Genomic DNA, 22,975 nt, shown 5'->3' with positions numbered 1-22,975 from the left:
GTCTTTATTTTAATTAAATGTTTAAAATAAAAATAAAAGGGATTAAAGGGGAAAGGAGAATAGCCTGGGCCAGGGAAGGCTTCTTTTGAGGAGGTGACAAGAAGATGAGAGAAATGAGAGATGACAATAAAGCATGAAAGTGAAGAATGGGAGGAGAGTATTTGAGGCAGAGAACTGGAGGCAAGAGATAAGAGATAATATAGAAGGAGGTCCTGCTGCAAGAACAGGTAGCTGTTCTATCCCAGCAATAGGATATCTGTGTGTGTGTGTGTGTGTGTATAGATTTATTACAAGCTATTGGTTTATACATTTATACAGTCTGGCAAGCCCCAAGATCAGCAGGATGAATTGGCAGGCTAGAGATCCAGGAGAGTCAATTGTTTAGTTCCAGGAGGAGTCCTAAAGCCTGAGAACCAGAAGAGCAGATGGTGTAGTTCCAGTCCAAAGACCAGCAGGCTCACAATCCAGGAAGAGCCATTGTTTCACTTTGAGTCTGTAGGCAGGAAAGAAGTCAATGATCCAGTTCACAAGCAGTCAGACTTCTGCCTGACATTTTCCTCTCTTACTTGGTGAAGGGTCAGCTTTTTTGATTTTAGTCATGCCTCCAACTGATTTTTAGTTGCTCAATCATGTCCAACTCTTTGCGACCCAGTGGACTAGAGCTCACCAGGCTCCTGTGTCTGCGGAATTCTCCAGGCAAGAATACTGGAGTGCGTAGCCAATCCCTTCTCCAGGAGCTCTTCCCTACCCAGGGATCAAACCCAGGTCTCCTTCATTGCAAACAGATTCTTTATCATATGAGCCACTGAGGATGAGGTCAAATTAGGGAGGGCAATTTGCTTTCCTGAGTCTATTTAAAAGTTGCTACTGCTGCTGCTGCTAAGTTGCTTTAGTCTGTCTGACTCTGTGCGACCCCATGGACGGCAGCCCACCAGGCTCCTCCGTCCATGGGATTTTCCAGGCAAGAGTACTGGAGTAGGGTGCCATTGCCTTCTCTGCTATTTAAAAGTTAATCTCACCTAAAAACACTCACAGAAACACCCAAAATAATGTTTGGCCAAATATCTGGGCACACCGCGGCCCAGTCAAGTTGACACACAAAATTAACTTATTACAGAATGTGTATTACGAATGTACAAAACAACTTCATTGAAGGACGCAGGGTTAAGAGTGTTGACCCAACTAACTTTGGAAGTGGAGCCTGGGACACTGAAGGCAAAAGCAACTTCACTAAGGAAATGTGACTGAGGTATGTTCTTTAGTTAGTAATAATGTATCAATTCATTAGAAAAGACTGATGCTGCAAAAGATAGAAGGCAAAAGGAGATGGGGCGGCAGAGGATGAGATGGTTAGTATCACGGACTCAACCGACACATCAATTTGAGCAAACTGCTGGAGATACTATAGCACAGGGAAGCTTGGCGTGCTGCACTCCATGGGGTCACAAAGAGTCAGACACGACTCAGCAGCTGCACAACAACAGCAACAACAATGCATCGATTCTGGGTCTTTAATTTTAACAAATGTACCATACTAGTGTGAGAGATGTTACAGAAATGAATAACAGAAACCTCAAAGAAAACAGTCAACAAGTCAAAGGAGGAGCTCTCACAACTTAGGACAGTAGCAGCCCGGAACCGGAAGAAGAAAGAAAAACTTCCTTTTTTCACCTGGCAAGAGTTTAGCCAATGAGCGATTGCCACAACTCAGCCAATGAAAAGCCACTATACTTGGAACTCTCAATTCATCCAATGATCTGTCTTCTTATTAGACTTTGCCACTTCCTTTCCGTAACAGTCTTTTTCGCCTGAGGCAGAGGGCTTTGTTGGTGGCAACCATAGTTGGAGACCCTAGGGTATAATTGTTTGCTGATTCTGAGTAAATCGGTTTTTACTGGAGAAGTAACTGGCAAACTGTTTAAGGTGAACATTTTGGTGTCCAATGCAAGGATACAGAGAAGACCCCACAACGACTCTGAGGCTAGTAAGCAGATAGGTAAGTTACCTAAAAAGTCCATTGAGATTTTTTTTTTTTCAATCACCAGCTCTGAGGCCTGAGGGTAAATGTTTCTCCTGGAGGTTTATTCTGATTAAAGCCTTATTCTGTCTGTGAGTTAAGCACTTCGGCCTGCTATTCCAAATGAAACTATGCTAGCCTTTAGCTGAATTTCTTTTGGAACAGGAGCTGTTTCATTGAAACTGTGCTGTTCAGTCTTCAGCCTGCCTCGTTCAGGATTAGGCTGTGCCGAGCAGCCTTTGTCCTGGCTCCTTTAAAACTAGACTGTTCCCTTAGAACTTGCTGATATAGGCCTGCAGGGTGTTTGAGCCCATTTAAGCTATTTAGGCTGTTTGAAAATTACTGTTTTACTCCAAAGAAAAACCTCTGAGAAATGTGATTCCAATTACCTAAATACTTTGAGGGTGCCCTTACAAGAATTCTGACTGATTTTATGTTTAAAAATCTGTAGTCCTTCCTCATGCACATTTCTAAGGAAATGGACCAACCTAACCAAAGGCAATTGAGAACATCAATGGGGATTATGGAGAAATACTGAAATCCCAAACTTATTTTTCTTAAAACAAAATTGGACAGCCATATCTGTAAAATTTCCAAAACTGAATGGAATGCCTATTTCTATAGTATATTTCATTATTTCCTGATAATGCATTATCAGGAGCCTAAAATTTCATCTCTGCAATGTAAGATTTTAAGATCAACTGAGGCAAGCAAAGACAAAATGGCTGCCAAAGCCTCATGTTCCTTGTCCCTGGCTTCTGTATCTTGGATACTGTCTCCAGTGTCATCTTGTTCCTTTCCTCTGACTCTGCCTCTGGCATCATCCTCCTTCTTCCCTTGAGAGTCCCTTGGACTGCAAGGAGATCCAACCAGTCCATTCTGAAGGAGATCAGCCCTGGGATTTCTTTGGAGGGAATAATGCTAAAGCTGAAACGACAGTGCTTTGGCCACCTCATGCGAAGAGTTGACTCATTGGAAAAGACTCTGATGCTGGGAGGGATCGGGGGCAAGAGGAGAAGGGGACGACAGAGGATGCGATGGCTGGATGGCATCACTGACTCGATGGGCCTAAGTCTGAGTGAACTCCGGGAGTTGGTGATGGACAGGGAGGCCTGGCGTGCTGCGATTCATGGGGTCGCAAAGAGTCGGACATGACTGAGCGACTGATCTGATCTGATACCTCATCTGTAACTCTCAGTTCCCCCATACTAATTCTTTTGCCCAACTAATTCTCTTGCCAAACTTTCCCTTTTCTCTGAAACTCCCCTGTGCCATTTCCTCTGAACTTATCAGAACCCGTCTCTTTAAAATTAAGTCTGCAGAGGATCCAGAGGCTAGACTCTTAATTATTTTACATCTCCTGGACTAAAGTGGAACTGCAAAGCCGTAGTCAAAGATTTTCCCAAGGTAACTGAAATCCTTACAGATTTGGTGAAGAATATAATATAGTTATTCAAACTTATCGACTCTGACTTAGATTAGTTAGTTCATATGCCTGTCAATGAAGACCAGGCCTAAATTTGGATGAAAATTCACAAATGGGGAAATCCTGAGAGCTCTCTAGAATTATAACTGGGAGATCAGGCGATCACTAAGTGATTTCCAAGAGCAATTCATAAGGCTTTCCAAAAGCCTGTTAATTAGAACAAAATTCAGACTTGCACACAAACATCTGATGAACATATTCATGAGTATTATGATCAACTTCAGAATGTACTTAAAGAAAATTCTTACCTTCCTTCAGATGTTGATTCCACTTGGGTAGCTTTCAACTGTATTTTTATTAGTGGGCTGAAACAGGATCTTTCTCTTCTAGTAAAAAGGACCAAGATTGAATGGGAAACTTTGTCCAGTCCAGATTTAGTTAATCTGGCAACCCAGGTCTCTCACACTCTAGATTAGTCATGTAAAAGGAAAACTGCTAAAATTCTTAATGTTCAATTCAAGCAAATGGAGGTCCCTAAACAAAAACAAAACCCTCCTAGTTTCTGCTATTATTGCAAAGAGCCAGGATATTAGAAAAGAGATTGTTAGCAATTTTCACACTTTGGGTGCCTGCAGCCTTCTACGTCGTCTTTCCAACATCCCCCTAATTCTCAATAACAGGAGTCAAAGGAACTATAAGAGCTATTCGCAATCCCTCCCTTTTGATGATCCTGAATAACATTTCTGCATGTTAAGGATAAATTTTTTTCCAGTCCTAAGTGACACCAGAGCCACACTCTTTGGTGTTCAATTCCACTACAATAAACAGTCTCTGCCTTGGAGTACTAAGATAGTTCAAATACTAGGGTTCTCTAATGAACTTCAAAAGGTTCCTATCTCTGAAGCCATTCTTTTCTCTAGGCCCTTTGAGAAACACACAACATTTTCTCCTCAGTTCCTCCACCCCTACCTATGTATTTGACCAAGACTTCTTAGGGAAGTATCATGCCAGAGTTTTTCTCTCCCATGAGGAGGAAATAATTCTACAACTTGACAGTAGTCATCAAAGCAGTCAATCAGGTAAATTAAATGACCCTTTGACATATTTTATTTCTTCTGTCTTTGATGGTACTACAGCTGATTCTGGACACACTGATCATTTGTTCCTACTGGATCAGATACCACCCTCCTTATGGGCAAAATCTCCAACTGATATTGGTAAAATTCACAGTGCACATCCCATCAAGATCCAAATAAATACCCCCAAATTTCTCTCCAGAATGAATCAACACCCTGTAAGGAAAGAAGGCCTTCGAGGTAAAAAGCCTATAATAGAAGATAACAAGTCATCATTATCCCTATACTAATCCCTATAATCCCCTGATTTTACCCTCGAGAAACCTAAGGGCTGAGGGTGGAAGTTTGTCCAGGATTTCAGAGCAATAAACAAGACTCTTATCCCTGGACACCCTTTATTCCTAACTCACACACTACTAACATCCATTTCCAACAGAAGCAAATTCTTTACTATAATTGATATATGCAGTGCATTCTAACCAATACCTTTTTGGCCTCATTTGGAAAACAAAACAATGCATCCGTACAGTAATGCCTTGGGGTTTTACTGAGAGCCTTTATTTCTCAGAAATCCTGAAGGCTGATCTGGATGATACAAAGTTCCTTAGGGGTTCTGCTTTGGTGCATTGTGTAGATGATTTGCTTCTTTGCTCTCCTTCTCAAGCCTTCTCACAGGAAAGCAGCATCCACTTGCTAAAGTTATTAGCCTTAGAGGGACATAAGGTTGCCAAGGGAAGATTGCAGTTTTCCCAAACCCCTTCAATATTTAGGACGCCTGATACCAGAAAAAGGGCTATACCTGAACCCAGAAGGCTTCATAATGTCCTAAGCTTCCAAAAATCCAAAATGAAGTGCCACATGTGAGGTTCTCTCGGGCTAGTTGGATATTACTCAAACTGGATTCCAAATTTCTCTCTTATGGCCAAATCTCTGTATATTTTACTAAAGAGCAACCTCAACCCAATGTTATGGGAAGAACCAGACAAAATAGTCTTTAAGGCCTTAAAGGAGAGTTTGATGCACCCACACACTCTTGGGCATCCAGTGATCAGGTTCTCTCTTCTGGTTTTATATATGAAAAGGAATATAGTTCATTTGGGGTACTCACCCAAAAACATGAGAACCACCATCTATCCACAGAGTATTAAAGCCAGCAACTGTACACTGTGGCACAGGTCTACCCTGCTATTATTGCAAAGAGCCAGGATATTAGAAAAAAAGATTGTTACCAATTAAGCACCTTGGGTGCCTGCAGCCTTCTAAGTTGTCTTTCCAACTTGCCTTAGAGCCATTACTGCCACTGCCTTTTTGGTTAAGGTCATCAAAAAGATTGAGGTGGGATTCCATTCAACCATTTTTGTACCTCATGCAGTAGAAGCCCTTCTGAATTCTCATCACACTCAATATTTTTCAGTCAGCTGCCTCACCTCCTAAGAAGTCCTTTTGTTAAGTTCCTCACATAACTCTTTTAGGTTGTAATAACCTTAATCCTGCTGCTCTTCTGCCCTCCATCACCAATGAAGTCTCTCACCACTACTTAATGCTGATAGATCATATCCTGATGCCTTGTGATGACCTGCAAGAAAATAATTTGGGTAATGCTGACTTCTCAAAGTTTGCTGATAGTTCTTATCTAAAAGGTGATCATGGTAAATACTGTGCTGGGTATGCTATAGCTACTCCTTTCATTGTTTTTGAGGCAGCATCTTTACTAATGGCTACTTCAGCCCCAAAGTCTGAATTATGTGATCTTACACAAGCTCATACTTTACCCAAGTACAAAACTGCCAGAATTTATACTGATAGTAGATATGGTTTCGGAGAAGCTCATGATTTTGGAATGTTGTGGAAGCAACATGGCTTCCTAACTTTCAGTAGAGATAAAATTTAAAATGGCTCCTATGTTCAAACATTAGTGAATGCAGTACTTTTACCTGCCACTTAAGCTATTATTAAAATTCCAGGGCATTTTTAACTTGACTCCCTGGAAGCTAAAGGAAATTACCTTGCTGACAGTTCCATAAGGAACGCTGCACTTAAAGGAATCAAAAGCAGTCAAACTTCTGTCATGATACAAAGGGGTATTTCCCCAAATGATAACTTAGAAAAACTGGCTGGAGAAGCCCAACAATTGGTCTCAAAAAAGGAAAAAGACTGGAAATTCAACTCTTGGTTTGATAAAAAGAGAAAGCTCTGATTCAGATCAAATAACAACTCAGTCCTACTAGAGATTCCAAAATTTATACTCCTAACCATTGTACATGCATTAGATCATTGGTCTACTGACAAAATTCCATCTTTCATGAATCAATATTGGTGGGGAAACATTTACAAAGTTGCAAAAAGTGCCTACCTCACTTGCCCCACTAATCCAAAGGACAACCCAGGGAAGCCTGTTCTTACTGCTTCCAAACATTTTAAACTGTCTTAATGGACCATGCAAGGTCTGGCAATTGGATTTAATACAACTTTCCCCATCTCAGGGATATAAATACATTTTGGTCATGGTGTGAATGTTTTCACACTGGACTTAAGCCTTCCCTTGCAGACAGGCTACTGCTTTTTCTGTGGCTGGTCTTTCTGGAAAATATTATCCCTACCTGGGGAAATCCTCCCACAATTCATAACGATCAAGGGACCCATTTTACTGGTCAGATATTTTGATATCTGTGCTGTTTGGCCAGTTTTACAACACTTGTACTGCATTTAGCATCCTCAATCCTCTGGTTTAGTCAAATGCACTAATGGAATTATTAAAACTCAATTGGAAAAATCTGTATGGGCCCTCCAAATATATTGGCCAAAAGCACTGCCACTGATCCTTCTAAATCTTATATCCATCCCTTGTGGAATTCAAACTCTCACCCTTTGAGATAGTCACAGGACACTCAATGCACTTGGCTCTTGCACTGTTTAACCTGCAGCTGATGAAATGAGAAATATTCCGGTGTTGCGAAGGCCTAATTGCTTCTATTAAAAATAACCATGTTTTGCTAGAGCAATGTTTTCACAGTGCACTCTCCGGAGATGAAGACCTTAAGCACCCTTGCAACCTGGAGATTTCATATACTGGAAAAGACACCTTCAGAAGGATTCTCTTGAACTTCACTGGAGAGACCCCTATCAGGTACTGCCAACCAACCCTTGTGCCATGAAACTCCAGGCAACAGACTCTTGGATTCGTATGACACATGGAGAGAAAGCACCACACCCTGAGTGGACCTGCACATCATCTGGTGACCTGACAGTAAATAGCTCCCAGAATTGAAGCACACAACATCTGATGGAACAGCTTTCCCAAGGTAGTTAGATCAGGCTTGTCAGAAGTTTGTCTGCCAAATCTTTCATATGATCTCCAATGTTTATGATCTTGACGATATATGGACTTTCAGTTCAGCTCAGTTGCTCAGTCGTGTCCGACTCTTTGTGACCCCATGAATCCCAGCACGCCAGGCCTCCCTGTCCATCACCAACTCCCGGAGTTCACTCAAACTCATGTCCATCAAGTCGGTGATGCCATCCAGCCATCTCATCCTCTATCGTCCCCTTCTCCTCCTGCCCCCAGTCCCCCCCAGCATCAGGGTCTTTTCCAATGAGTCAGCTCTTCGCAGGACATGGCCAAAGTATTGGAGTTTCAGCTTCAGTATCAGTCCTTCCAATAAACACCCAGGACTGATCTCCTTTAGGATGGACTGGTTGGACCTCCTTGCAGTCCAAGGGACTCTCAAGAGTAAGTGACTTCAGAGTTGTCCCTTCTACCCTTCCTTGTTACTCAAATGTGACCTCAATAGGTTTCCAGTGTGTATGCTTTCCCTCCATCATTGAATACCACACCCAGGAAAGGTCGTTTCTGGCATTGAGGGACAAAAAGTCACTGAAACCAGAAAACCCAAGTCTTAACCAGCACTGCTTTCAGAGGAAGATCATCTGGATAGTGTGCTCAGTTGTGTCCAACTCTGTGACCCCATGGACTATAGCCCACCAGGCTATTCTGTCTGGATTTCCCAGGCAAGAATATTGGAGTGGGTTGTAATTTCCTTCTCCAGGGGATCTTCCCTACCCAGGGATCGAACCCACATCTCCTGTGTCTCCTGCACCGCAGGCAGATTCCTCACTCACTGAGCCATCAGGGAAGCCCTTTCAGAGAAAGATCAAGATCAAAAGGAGGAAATGTAAAAATTAATAAAAATCACAATTAGAATAGGAGGTCAGAAAGAGGAGCTCTCACACCCTATGACAACAGCAGAGCCCAACAGGAAGACTTCCATTTGTTGCCTGGCCAGAGCTCAGCCAGTGAGAGATTGCTACAACTCAGCCAATGAGAGATTGCCACAACTCAGCCAATGAAGAGCCACTATACTTCAAGCTCTGCTGCTGCTGCTGCTGCTGCTGCTGCTAAGTTGCTTCAGTCATGTCCGACTCTGTGCAACCCCAGAGACGGCAACCCACTAGGCACCTCTGTCCCTGGGATTCTCCAGGCAAGAATACTGGAGTGGGTTGCCATTTCCTTCTCCAATGCATGAAAGTGAAAAGTGAAAGTGAAGTTGCTCAGTCTTGCCCGACTCTTGGCGACCCCATGGACTGGAGCCTACCAGACTCCTCCGTCCATGGGGTTTTCCAGGCAAGAGTACTGGAGTGGGGTGCGATTGCCTTCTCTGACTTCAAGCTCTAAATTCCCCCAGTCGGCTCTTTTGTTTAGTATAGCCCAACCAACTGCCTTTCCCCCTCCTTGCTGTGAGGGGTACTTGTGTGTGACTTGCTATGATGGCAGACCCCAAATTGTAATTCTTTGTTGATCCCAAATAAACCCATTTTTGCTGGAAAAATAACTGGTAGTCTATATGTGTTAGATCAATACTATTAATAAAGGGGGAAAACAGGTGCAGGGTATAATGTGAACTCTCTGTACTGTCTTTGTAACTTTTCTGTATATCTAAAACTGTTCTTATAAAAGTTTATTTTAAAGTTGACTTAAAAAGGAGTACAATACAGTTTGTCCAGAAAAGATGGAAAGGCCCAGAGCTGCGGTAGTTTCTCTGGCCCCTAAAAATCTCACTCACACAGCCTGTGAGACCCTTAATACACAGTCTCTGAAACTAGACCACCTGGGTTTGAATTCTGGGCATTACCACTTACTAAATGGGTACATTTGGGCAAATTCCTTAACCTTTTTGTGAATGATGGCCCCTACTTTTTGCCATGTTATTAGTATTAAATGAGTTGACTATGTATAGATTGCTTAAATGAGTGCTGACACACTGTAAGTTCTATGTAGATACTTTGTAAACTTAAAAACGTGATGACTAAAAATTCAGTAATTTAGTAATTAGCTATATAATCAGACAAGGTAGGGAGATAGGAGTTTGGTTGCTATAAACCAAGCAGTGGTTACCATGGATATGTCAGAACCTTGACAGCCAGCATAAGGGGGCAACTGAGCTGTGTTACTCTGGCAAGAAAGCTAGAAGGCGCAACACATCTTCCTATTACTCTACCCATTTTAAGTCTTTCTCTCAAAAAGAACCAACTTCTAATCAGATACATAGTTAACCACCTCAAGGTAAGCAAAATATATCATTATCTCCATTCTGTAGATAAGAATTCTAAGGTTCGATGCACGATACTGGATGCTTGGGGCTGGTGCACTGGGACGACCCAGAGGGATGGAATGGGGAGGGAGGAGGGAGGAGGGTTCAGGATGGGGAACACATGTATACCTGTGGCAGATTAATTTTGATATTTGGCAAATCTAATACAGTTATGTAAAGTTTAAAAATAAAATAAAATTAAAAAAAAAAAAAAGAATTCTGAAAATGGTAGGTTTAATTTAGATGATTTCATCCTAGAGTACCCAGGAGAGGTGCTGGAAGTGAAAGGACCTGATAATCCCTAGTCCAATTATTTTCCTTCTTGGTTATCCTACTTATCCTTCTTGAAGATATGTTCTTAAGGAAGAATTTGTGTGATGCCAGTTGGACCTCTCTTAGTGGTACTAACAAATACAGACTGTCTGAGATCAAGCTAGGAAGCTCTGCAATTATCAGGAAACAGACATGAAGCTGCTACTTCTGTCTTAAAGGGAGATGGCTACCATGGAACCCAGACAATCAGACAGTGGTGTTTCAGGCTCCTGGTCTTATCAGCATCATGAGGAAAGCTGGAATAAGGCTGGTTTTGATCACAGGCCACATATCAGGTTTTCCTTCGGAAGGGCATAAGCCAGACCTATTTTCCAGGAGGTCCTTATGGGAATCTGAATGATTTCCTAGGGAATGAACAATGCTCTAATAAGAAATGCTATGAAATGTGAGTCTCTATTTGGGGATAGCAGTTCTCTAAAACAGTGGGTGATTCTGCAGAATCCTGCTAAGTTATCCATTGATAAGCAGATACATACTCACCACATAATCATCAGAGAGCTAACCAAAGCCCAACTGAGTATCAGCCTAAGTATTTTGGTAACCCAACCAGAGCTTCCCCCAGCTCTGGGCCCCATACATAGACATTCAGTTCAGTTCAGTCGCTCAGTTGTGTCTGACTCTTTGCGACCCCGTGAATTGCAGCACGCCAGGCCTCCCTGTCCATCACCAACTCCTGGAGTTCACTCAAACTCAAGTCCATCCAGTTGGTGATGCCACCCAGCCATCTCATCCTCTGTCATCCCCTTCTCTTCCTGCCCCCAATCCCTCCCAGCATCAGAGTCTTTTCCAATGAGTCAGCTCTTCGCATGAGAGTTTCAGCTTTAGCATCAGTCCTTCCAAAGAACACCCAGGACTAATCTCCTTTAAAATGGACTGATTGGATCTCCTTGCAGTCCAGGGGACTCTCAAGAGTCTTCTCCAACACCACAGTTCAAAAGCATAAATTTTTAGGCACTCAGCTTTCTTCACAGTCCAACTCTCATATCCATACATGACTACTGGAAAAACCATAGCCTTAACTAGACGGACCTTTGTTGGCAAAGTAATGTCTATGCTTTTGAATATGCTCTCTAGGTTGGTCATAACTTTTCTTCCAAGGAGTAAGCGTCTTTTAATTTCATGGCTGCACTCACCATCTGAAGTGATTTGGGAGCCCCCCAAAATAAAGGCTGACACTGTTTCCCCTGTTTCCCCATCTATTTCCCATGGAGTGATGGGACCAGATGCCATGATCTTTGTTTTTTGAATGTTGAGCTTTAAGCCAGCTTTTTCACTCTCCTCTTTCACTTTCATGAAGAGGCTTTTTAGTTCCTCTTCACTTTCTGCCATAAGGGTGGTGTCATCTGCATATCTGAGGTTATTGATATTTCTGCCGGCAATCCTGATTCCAGCTTGTGCTTCATCCAGCCCAGGGTTTCTCATGATGTACTCTGCATATAAGTTAAATAAGCAGGGTGACAATATACAGCCTTGATGTACTCCTTTTCCTATTTGGAACCAGTCTGTTGTTCCATGTCCAGTTCTAACTGTTGCTTCCTGATCTGCATACAGGTTTGTCAAGAGGCAGGTCAGGTGGTCTGGTATTCCCATCTCTTTCAGAATTTTCCACAGTTTATTATGATCCACACAGTCAATCAAAACCACAATCATTAGGTTAGCCAAAAGGTTTATTTGGGCTTTTCTTAAGATCTCATGGACTTTTTGACCAGCCCAATAGACAAACACTTCACACCCACTAATATTAAACAAAAAGACAACGACGGTTGATGAGGATGTGGAGAAATTGGAACCATCCGGAACTGCTGGTAGGAATGTAAAATATAGAAACAATCTGGCACTTTCTGAAAATGTTAAACACAAAGTTATCATATGACCCAGCAATTACACTCCTAGGTATATACTCAAGAGAACTGAAACCATATGTCCATATAAAACTTATACAATCCTACACACACACACACATATATATAGCAGGATTATTCATAAGAGTCAAAAAGTAGAAACAATCCAAACATCTTATCAATTGATGAATGGATAAACAAAATGTGGTATATCCATACAATGGAATGTTATTTAGCCATAGAAGGGAATGAAATATTAATACATGCTATAACATGGATTAACTGTGAAGCAATTGTCTAAAGTACCCTTTTTACTTAGGCAACGCATTTCTCCACCCCATCCCCAATTCCAAGGTTGAATAAAGATATTCCTAACAGGGATGAACTATGGCTGAAGGGATAGGCCACACCTAATGCCCTCATGCTGGTGTAGGTTGCTTTAATAAGAAGTCACTGTTTTGCCACTAGAGTTGATGATAATCGGTTCCCCTGCACCCCATCCATGACATAAACAAGGTTGGACAGAATGAAATAATGGACTTTTGACGGTCCCAGTCTGTTTATCAGTTTCTGTGTATCCATAAGCTAATTTAGGTTCAGAGTTAACCATGGGATGATTTCTTATTTCCCTTAATATTCAAGAACTAAGCTGAATCATGTTCCGGCTTCTGACCTCCTGCTGGTGTCATCTAAAGACAACTGAAGAGACCCAAAGGTAATACTGTAATTATTTCCTTAGACCTGTTCCACCATTTCCTCCAATGTACCTAGCCATAGTCCCTCACAGGACAAATCCTTATGATATATATTATTAGGGGGCATGACTAGGTAGTGTCTACAAGATTAGGGGCAGGGTTGGGGGAGGATGGCCAGTTCTGCAAGGCAAGTGAATCAGGGAAGCAAAGTGTCCTTGGAGGCTTTGGGGAGTAGTTCCCACTCCACCTTCTACCACCTGGCTGTGCCTTTATGACTGCATTGGGACTACTGCAGGCAGAGCCCCAGACACCAAGAGTATAATTCTTTTTTAGACTGAGAACTAACAGTACTTTTAAGGCTTTGACTCATTTTTCTTATCCATTTCTAGACATGTAGCCATCATCATCCTTGGACTGCACAACTCAGGGAAAACTGTTCTTGTGGAGGCGTTCCAGAGACGTAAGGAACTGAGAGCATTAGATACTAGTTTAGGTCTCCCCTGGGTCCCAGTGACCAATGAAATATCATTCCTTCCTACCCTTACTTCATGGCACTCAAGTTACCTCATTTGAAGGTAAACACTTCCTAACACACACGAACAAGACACACACACACACACACACACACACACACACACACATATACTCCTCTCCTCAGGTGTTATCAGCCTGATTATGTAATGTCTGTTACCTGCTCCCTTTACAAGATATCCTAATTGTAGGTCTTTGCATAGTGTCAGTATGAATGAACTGTGACTATGCAAAGCACTGCAGTTGATAAGGAAGGAGAGCAAGTTTGAAACAGTGTCTAGTGTCAGAGCTCAATTAAAGTGGAATTTGGTCTAGATAAGAGAGACAAGTGTGGGATGATGAACAATTTTAATAACGTGAAACTCTTTTTGACAGTTCATATAGAGGGTTGGAGCTTGAGAAATGGTGTCAGTTCAGAGACAGGCAAGTTTAATACCAAATCTCCAGTTTAATACCTTGACATTTCAGCCAGTGGTTCAGCCTGGTATTCCACCTTACAGGCAGCAAACTTGATTCTGCCTCTCCCAAATCTCTGATTGGCAGAAATGATAATTAAAAAAAAAAAAAAGGTAAACAGCAGCAAGAAAATCAAGGAACCAAGATAAATCACAAGGTTACTGATAAAGGGAATGATTTTTAAAGCCCAACTCAGCACCACCCCTAGATTCCCATCCAGTCTGGGTGGGGCCTGGGAATATATGAAGAACACCCCAGGCCTTTCTAATAGCCATCTTTGGGAAGCACTCAACTGTAATTAGCCTTATGCTATTTTGCCTATGAGAATAGCATGTGCTTTCCATTCTAATTCCTAGAAGATCGAGCTTGCAGTCTAATTTGCTACTGTTTAACTTGCCTTGTGGTTGATGAATAACTTGGGGCTGATTCATAAACTTCATTCACAGAGACGTTTTTATGGCTAAGAAGCAAATTTCCACTGATGTCACATTCTGAAGAATTATCTCAGGCCACCTCTGTCCCTGTAAGACTTCCAGAGACTAGTAGACTCCTCTGTACCCAAAATGCAATAGCTTGCCCCCTATAAGCTCCTGCAAATGTTTATAATTGCTGAAAACAGATGATAGCCTAGGGAGGAAGTTCCAATCTATAAGCAGTAACTTGTGTAAACATTTGAAGACACTGGCTATAAAATATTTTGGGACATAAGCCATTATCATCAACAACATCATTCACTATAACTATTTTGTCTGGCATGGTCATATGGGGCAAGTGAGGGCGTTTAAAGCAGTTTCAAACCTAGATATATATTTCGAACTTTAAAAGAAAACGCTGTCTTAGCCCCACCCCAGATCTCTCTCTCTCTCAAAGAATGAGGCCTAGTGTCATAGGTTTTAAGAGCTCCACAGGTGATCCTGGTGTGCAGAGTGGGTACTGAGAGCCAAAAATCAGAATCACACCAACTCACAGGGGACCTGAAGGTTCAGATATTTGGGCCTGGAGAAGGCCCAGGGAATCAAAAATCTTAACAGGTGCACCAGATAATTCTGAGACAGGCATACATTCTACTGCTCTTTAAGGCAGTGAGTCTCAAAATATAAGGTGAGAAGAATCACCTAGGGATTTTGTTAAACATAGGAGTTTGCTAAACATACAGATGCTTGTGTCCCAAATGTATGGATTCTTATTCATTTGGCACAGGGGGGGACTTAACCATCACCCCCATGTAACTCTAAAGCAGATGATCCCCAAACTATGCTTTATGTAGCATTCTGCTAGGGATATAGAGATGGATTTGACTCAGTACCTGTCCTCAGAGTGTTTATAAATTAATAGAGGGAATAAGAGAAATGTACATTGTCAGAGAGCAAGTTCTGATGGTTTTTAGGGTTTGCCAACAATAGATTGAATTATTGGAGAATTGGTAAGGCTGCAAATACAAAGAAATAACAGGGAAAAAACATAAAGTTTGCTTTGATATAGAAAACACGATTTAAAAATTACCTTTAGAGTTTTAACCTATTCACTTATTATTTTTAAATAGTCTAATATAGACATAACAAATAACATAAAATTGTGAATGAAAATTATATGTTCTGTGAAAGCTATAATTAAATCATTGACTAACATAAAATCAGAAGAGGACACTATGAGATGATAGTAAAATGTAATAATATGTACATATACACACATATAGAGGCATATTATGTATACTCATACATGTGTGTATAGCCATACATTTCCAAAGATCTGAAAGCATCCTGTTAACTTCTCAGCTAAGCAACTTATTCTAGCAATCCTATAGAAAATGTCGCATGTAAATCTGAAACTAGAGATAAGAAGCTACTGATTCTGGTCTTAGAACTCCCAGATATGAGTGTAGAGAATCTGTAAAAATCATCTTGCTACTAATGTGGGCAGAGAGCTAAGCCAGGCTGTCGGTTTAATAGACTGGAATGTGTCTACAGAAATGCTGAACTGCATTTCTCTGGGGGCTGAGTGAGAGGTGGAATGCCCTGTGGGACTGTATGGTCTGGCCATAGCCTTGAAAGGGCAAAGGTGTCTGAGTTTGGCATGGTTTCTAGGAGATATGAGAGGAAGAGGACTTCATACTCTCCTCCACAGTAACAGGCCCCATAAACATTTACTGAACACCTACTATGTGTAAGGGAATGCAGAGCCCCTCCCTCACAGACCTTATATTTTCACTGGGGAGGCAGGATATGCACAGAATGAGGTGAAGGACCAGTTTAACACATCATGTGCTTAACCAGAGATCGAAGTGAGAGCTGGGCCAGTCAGCGAGGCTTCCTAAAGAAAGTGGTACTTGAGCTGGGCCTTAAAGAAAGGATGGGAGAGAAGAGCTTCATCAGATGCATTCAACAAATATTTATTGAACACCTGTCTGCCAGTTTCTGTGCTTGACATTGTGAATATATAATAGCAAATACTGAAGGGGTTTCTATCCTGTTGCAGTTTATAACCCAGATAAATAAATCACAGAATTTATAACACTGTAACATGGGCTTCCCTGGTGGCTCAGACAGTAAAGGATCCACCTGCAATGCAGGAGACCTGGGTTCAGTCCCTGAGTTGGGAAGATCCCTTGGAGGACAGCATGGCAACACACACCAGTATTCTTGCCTGGGGAATCCCCATGGAAAGAGGACCCTAGCAGGGTACAGTCCATGGAGTCACAAAGAGTCAGACATGACTGAGCGACTAAGCATACATGTGCTGTGGTAGTGGTAAGCCCAGAAGAAAGGCACCTTATCCGCACTTGGGGATGGTAGTGTGAGTTAAGAAAATTTTCTAGAAGAAACAAGATCTGAATTGACCTTTTAAAAACAAAATAGGTTTTAACCAAGCAGAGTAGTGGGAAAGTGTTCTAACCAGTAGGAATAGTATCTTGTGAAGGCCCGGGGCAAGGGAGAGCCTGACATGCATGTGGAATGGGGGATAGGGAGGCACACGAGTCAAGAAGCAGAGGGAGGAAGAGGCTGGGTACCAGAGACCCTGGATACCAGTCAGGGAAGAAATGGATCTGGCAGGTTAGGAGGTAAAAGAGTTTGTATTCTGTCTTCAGAGCAGCAGGCACTCAAGGAAGGTTACTGAGCCAGGATAGGGTAGTGTGGGCAAAGTGCTGGTTTAGGAAGATGAATCAGCATGAGCAGGATGCCAGGACACCTCCATAGGATTCCTGAGGGCAGGCTGTAATCAAGGTCCAGATAATCATTTAACAAATTCTTTCATTCTCTCTTCCCCTATGCATAGAACTCCCTAGTAGGAGTAGGATGGACAGTTGTTCAAACTCTGAACTAACCACACTCCTGGTGGATAATTTTGAAGTTTCCATCTATGATCTAAAAGGAGACATGCAGGGCTGCGAAATCTGGCCAAACTACTATGCTCAGGCACATGGGCTGGTTTTTATTCTGGATTCCAGTGACTTGGAGCGCATGCAGGAAGTGAAGGTCATCTTACCCAACATGCTGTCTGATGAAAGAGTGGCTGGGAAACCCATCCTACTGTAAGCCTCTACCTTTGTGTCCAATTTTCCCTTCCATTCTGAGCCTTTAGAAGAGAGGTAGACAGAGGAAGGGCTAGGTGGTCCCTCTATCACGTCCAATTCGACCGCCTCTCCTCTTTGGCTGAGGGGTAGTGGCCCAGTCCTCTATGGGCTGTTTTCAAGAGCCACTTTCTACCAGACACTGCCATGGGGGAACCTATTATCTAATTGTGCAAAGGTAATTTTGAAGGCAAGCATCAAAGGGAAATGCACACACCCTCCTCACCCATTTGTCAACTCTTCCTGAAGACTGCCTCCCTACATTTGCTTCTCTTTTCTGGCTTCAGTCTCTGACCCTGAGATGAAGGCAGAAAACTCCTGTGTTGTATATTCAATGCCAGTGGCCTGCTCCCTTGGCAGAGTGCCCGAGACTTATGCCACTACCTCTTATTCCAGGGTGATATTTCAGGTGGCCTGTCAATCCTCCCCATGCCCTTTTAGCCTTTTTTATTCCTTGTTAGCACCCCCAGCTCAAGCATGAACAGAGTTTAGGGAAGGGTGTAAAAGCTCCAAATTTGTTCCTATCCCAGTTAGAAATTCTAATTAAAGTTTGATGGTGTAGTGTAGAAGTGAGAAATGAGGCTTGGGGATTATCTCGGATTCAAATTACTTGTGCTGTTCTTTCCTCCATTGAGAGCTGGCTAGAAAAATGTCTGGATCACCTTACTGGGTATGGCTTAAAAGCTAGTCCCTGGATATGGAGCAGCTGTACCAGAACTGGATATCCCCCTCTTTCCTTTCTTTTCTTGCCCTTGGTCTCTATCTCAGTTTCACTCATCCTCTCTTCTTCCCTCAAAATCTTCCAATGCCTGGTTTTAGCCTGGCCAACAAGCAGGATAAGATGGATGCCCTGACGTCTGGTGAGATCATTGAATATCTGCTGCTGGAGAGACTAATGAATGAGAACAAGTCTCCGTGCCGAGTGGTAAGTGTCCTGCCCTCCCTTCCCTTGTCCTCTCAACCAAGGCTGATGCCTTCCACAGCCCATAATCAGTCTCCTATGCCAGATCTCAGGCAAAGCCTCTCCCTGACACAAGTATGGTAATGATTTCTGACTCAACGGTGATAATAAGTACCACTCACTTACAGCACTTTTGCATCTGTTTTCTCATTAGGCCTGTAAAACAGCTCTTTAAAGCTGGAAGTTTCAATAGTCTCATTTTATGGTTAAGAAAGCCAAGGCTCAGAGACCCTGTGTGCCTTGTCCAAGGTTATACATCCAAGACGTGACACTTGATTAAAGGACCTAGCTTTTGTACCTTTCATTTACCTTCTCAGGAGTAAATGTTGAGTATCTCTTAGGAAGTCTTAAGAGCCTCTCTAGGTACAGCAGAGTTTCTGTGTACCTGTGTGCTGAGGGTGATTGAGACTATGGGCCCCAGAGGTCCCAAGCTCCTGGGCTAGAGTCTTCTCTTTTTGTCACAGGAACCTTGTTCAGTTGTCAAACAACTCCAAAGGCGCCGTCAGCCTATAATTGATGGCCTGTACTGGCTGTTATCTGCCATTGGGGAGAAATATGAAGAGCTGTGTACTCGCCAACAGCCACTGCCACCAACCATTGCAGCCTCCAGTAGCACTAGAGGATTTGAGGAAAGATCCCCAGCAGACAGGTACCGAGCTGCCTCTGTTAGGTGGACTGATAAGAACAGATGCGGGAGTTAATCTTCAACATAAGCAGGGAGTTCTGGGAGGAGCATGAATTCTGTGAGGTGCTGAGCAAGTCTCTCAAGATCAGTTGGCCCAAATGGGGTGAAGGCAGTGACCACAAACATCCTAACACTGTTAGGTACATCCTCCCCTAGGCACAATTTGAGTGGGATGAGTTAAATCATCAGTAGTAGAGTTTCTCCAAAACAGGGTTTCTTTTCTTTTCTTTTTTTTTTTTTTTTTTTGAACTGTATATATTTTTTTAATTTAAATTTATTTTAATTGGAGGCTAACTACTTTACAATATTGTATTGGTTTTGCCATACATCAACATGAATCCACCATGGGTGTACACGTGTTCCCAATCCTGAACCCGCCTCCCACCTCCCTCCCCGTACCATCCCTCTGGGTCATCCCAGTGCACCAGCCCCAAGATTCCTGTATCCTGCATCGAACCTGGACTGGCGATTCATTTCTTATATGATATTATACATGTTTCAATGCCATAATCTCTGGTTTGTTACACAGAGGAGAAAAGGAACACAAGCCCCTTAAGGAGCTTATTGGCAATATTCTATGGATAACTATCCTGGAACAGCTTCACATTCTCTGCTTCCCATTCTCTGATCATTCCAATAATACAGCAAGGTGGGAGAGAACAGGAATACAGAAAAGAAGAAGAAAAAGAAACAGGATGTGATCAAGGTTTTGAGGAATAAAAAGAGTAAATGTCCTCTTCCTCTGTTGTTCCTCTAATTGTCTGAAGACACATGGCAGGGATGGGGGGATAGTTGAATTTGATTAAGGAGCTCTCATCTGTTTTCACTATGGCTTTATCCTCTCTATCTTCTCCAGCTTTGCTACCCAGATGGGAATGTCCAAAGAAAACAGACAGCATGTAGGACAACACTCAGTGGAACCTAAGCCTCTGAAGTCAATCCTGCTAGTAAGTGGCTCATTAAATGTTATTACCTCACGGACCAATCTCCAAACCCTTTGGGCACCAACTGACTTTCTCCTCCATCTTGCTGATATACAGAAAGAAGGGTTTTTCTTTCTGACTTATTTCAATCTGTATAATAGGCTCCAGTTTCATCCACCTCATTAGAACTGAGTCAAGTGTATTCTTTTGCATGGTTGAGTAATATTCCATTGTGTATATGTCCCACTGCTTTCTCGTCCATTCGTCTGCTGATGGACATCTAGGTTGCTTCCATGTCCTGCCTATCGTAAACAGTGCTGTGATGATCATTCGAGTCCACATGTCTCTTTCAATTCTGGTTTCCTCGGTGTGTATGCCCAGCAGTGGGATTGCTGGGTCATATGGCAGTTCTAGTGCCAGTTTTTTAAGGAATCTCCACACTGTGCTCCATAGTGGCTGTACTAGTTTGCATTCGCACCAACAGTGTAAGAGGGTTCCCTTCTGGCCACACCCTCTCCAGCATTTATTGCTTTTAGTTTTTTTGCATAGTAGCCTTCCTGACCAGTGTTAAGATAGTACCTCATTTTAATTTTGATTTGCATTTCTGTGATAATGAGTGATGTTGAGCCTCTTTTCATGTGTTTGTTAGCCATCTGTATGTCTTCTATGGAGAAATGCCTGTTTAGTTCTTTGGCCAATTTTTTGATTGGGTCGTTTATTTTTCTGGTATTGACCTGCATGAGCCACTTGTACATTTTTGCCTCCTTTGTCAAAGATAAGGTGTCCTAGGTGCATGGATTTATCTCTGTGCTTTCTATTTTATTCCATTGATTTATATTTCCATCTTTGTGCCAGTACCATACTGTCTTGATAACTGTAGCTTTGTAGTATAGTCTGAAAGCAGGCAGGTTGATTCCTCCAGTTCCATTCTTCTTTCTCAAGATTGGTTTTGCTATTCGAGGTTTTTTATCTTTCCATACACACTGTGAAATTATTTGTTCTAGTTCTCTGAAAAATACCATTGGTAGCTTGTTAGGGATTGTACTGAATCTAAAGATTGCTTTAGGTAGTATACTCATTTTCACTCTATTGATTCTTCTGAGCCATGAACATGGTATATTTCTCCAACTATTTGTGTCATCTTTGATTTCTTTAATTGGTGTTTTATAGTTTTCTATATATAGGTCTTTTGTTTCTTTAGGTAGATTTATTCCTAAGTATTTTATTCTTTTTATTGCAATGGTGAATGGAATTGTTTCCTTAATTTCTGTTTTCTCATTGTTAGTGTATAGGAATGCAAGGGATTTCTGCATGTTAATTTTATATCCTGCAACTTTACTATATTCATTGATTAGCTCTAGTAATTTTCTGGTGGTGTCTTTAGGGTTTTCTATGTAGAAGATTATGTCATCTGCAAACAGTGAGAGTTTTACTTCTTTTCCAATCTGGATTTCTTTTATTTCTTTTTCTTTTCTGATTGCTGTGGCTAAAACTTCCAAAACTATGTTGAATCGTAGTGGTGAGAGTATTTGAAACAGCTGATTTATGGCATTCAGCAACTAACAAGGGAGAAAACCATTTTAAAACCAAGAACTAGAGAGAGAGTCGCAAAGTGGTAGTCTTGCCTTTTGGGTGCTCTTTCTCCCTTTGGAACATTTGTCAAGTCCACGAGAAGGGAATGAGGAGCTGAGAAATTGAGCAGAACTTCTGCCAGTCTCCTAAGTCTCATGGAACAAAACTGGGAGTCTGGGATCACCCAAGAGTGTGGGAACCTGCTAACCATGCCAGGCTAGGTAACAGGCTTCCTTGTCCTTCACTATCTGCTGGAGTCTGCTCAAACTCATGTTTGATACGAACTAATTATGATAACATCAGTTTACCTTTGCATCACATCAGAACTACTTTATTTCAACTGTGGTTTGTGGACAGCTCTGATCTCTCTTCATTGCCAATCCCCTTCAAGATCCCCATTATTTAATGGTTTGAATCTCCAAATAAAACTTTCTTATCTTGTTTAAATTTTTTTCTAAGTTCTAAAAACTTTGGGTTTCAGGTTGACCACTCAGAAGTGGGAGTTGTTCAAACCAATTTGGCTTAAAGCTCAACATTCAGAAAACGAAGATCATGGCATCCGGTCCCACCACTTCATGGGAAATAGATGGGGAAACAGTGTCAGACTTTATTTTTCTGGGCTCCAAAATCACTACAGATGGTGACTGCAGCCATTAAATTAAAAGACGCTTACTCCTTGGAAGGAAAGCTATGACCAACCTAGATAGCATATTCAAAAGCAGAGACATTACTTTGCCAACAAAGGTTCGTCTAGGCAAGGCTATGGTTTTCCCTGTGGTCATGTATGATGTGAGATTTGGACTGTGAAGAAGGCTGAGCACGGAAGAATTGATGCTTTTGAACTGTGATGTTGGAGAAGACTCTTGAGAGTCCCTTGGACTGCAAGGAGACCCAACCAGTCCATTCTGAAGGAGATCAGCCCTGGGATTTCTTTGGAAGGAATGATGCTAAAGCTGAAACTCCAGTACTTTGGCCACCTCATGCGAAGTGTTGACTCATTGGAAAAGACTCTGATGCTGGGAGGGATTGGGGGCAGGAGGAGAAGGGGACGACAGAGGATGAGATGGCTGGATGGCATCACTGACTCGATGGACGTGAGTCTCAGTGAACTCCAGGAGTTGGTGATGGACAGGGAGGCCTGGCATGCTGCGATTCATGGGGTCGCAAAGAGTCGGACACGACTGAGCGACTGATCTGATCTGATGATAAATGAGGCAAGTCTAGTCTAGCTTTTGTACAAAATACAAAATAACGATGTCTTTCTCTTCCTCTCATTATGCTTAGAAGGACCAGGTGACTGCCC

The 22,975-nt window shown here is 42.2% G+C and overlaps 1 protein-coding gene across 1 annotated transcript; it reads left to right on the top strand.

Moving 5' to 3' along the window:
- The first annotated feature begins 1,644 nt into the window (after window positions 1-1,644).
- LOC129640231 (ADP-ribosylation factor-like protein 13A) lies at window positions 1,645-22,198 on the top strand. The gene is made up of 8 exons (XM_055565438.1): window positions 1,645-1,996; window positions 12,924-12,996; window positions 13,366-13,436; window positions 17,237-17,492; window positions 18,351-18,456; window positions 18,957-19,141; window positions 20,034-20,124; window positions 22,154-22,198. The coding sequence occupies exons 2-8, from the start codon at window positions 12,938-12,940 to the stop codon at window positions 22,196-22,198; spliced, it is 813 nt and encodes a 270-aa protein (XP_055421413.1). The 5' UTR covers window positions 1,645-1,996; window positions 12,924-12,937.
- Window positions 22,199-22,975: the final 777 nt, after the last annotated feature.

The sequence above is a fragment of the Bubalus kerabau genome, chromosome X (assembly GCF_029407905.1).
Source record: "Bubalus kerabau isolate K-KA32 ecotype Philippines breed swamp buffalo chromosome X, PCC_UOA_SB_1v2, whole genome shotgun sequence".
NCBI classification, from domain to species: domain Eukaryota; kingdom Metazoa; phylum Chordata; class Mammalia; order Artiodactyla; family Bovidae; genus Bubalus; species Bubalus kerabau.
The sequence above is the reverse complement of the archived record's forward strand: the minus strand, read 5'-3'. Positions and strand labels throughout refer to the sequence as shown.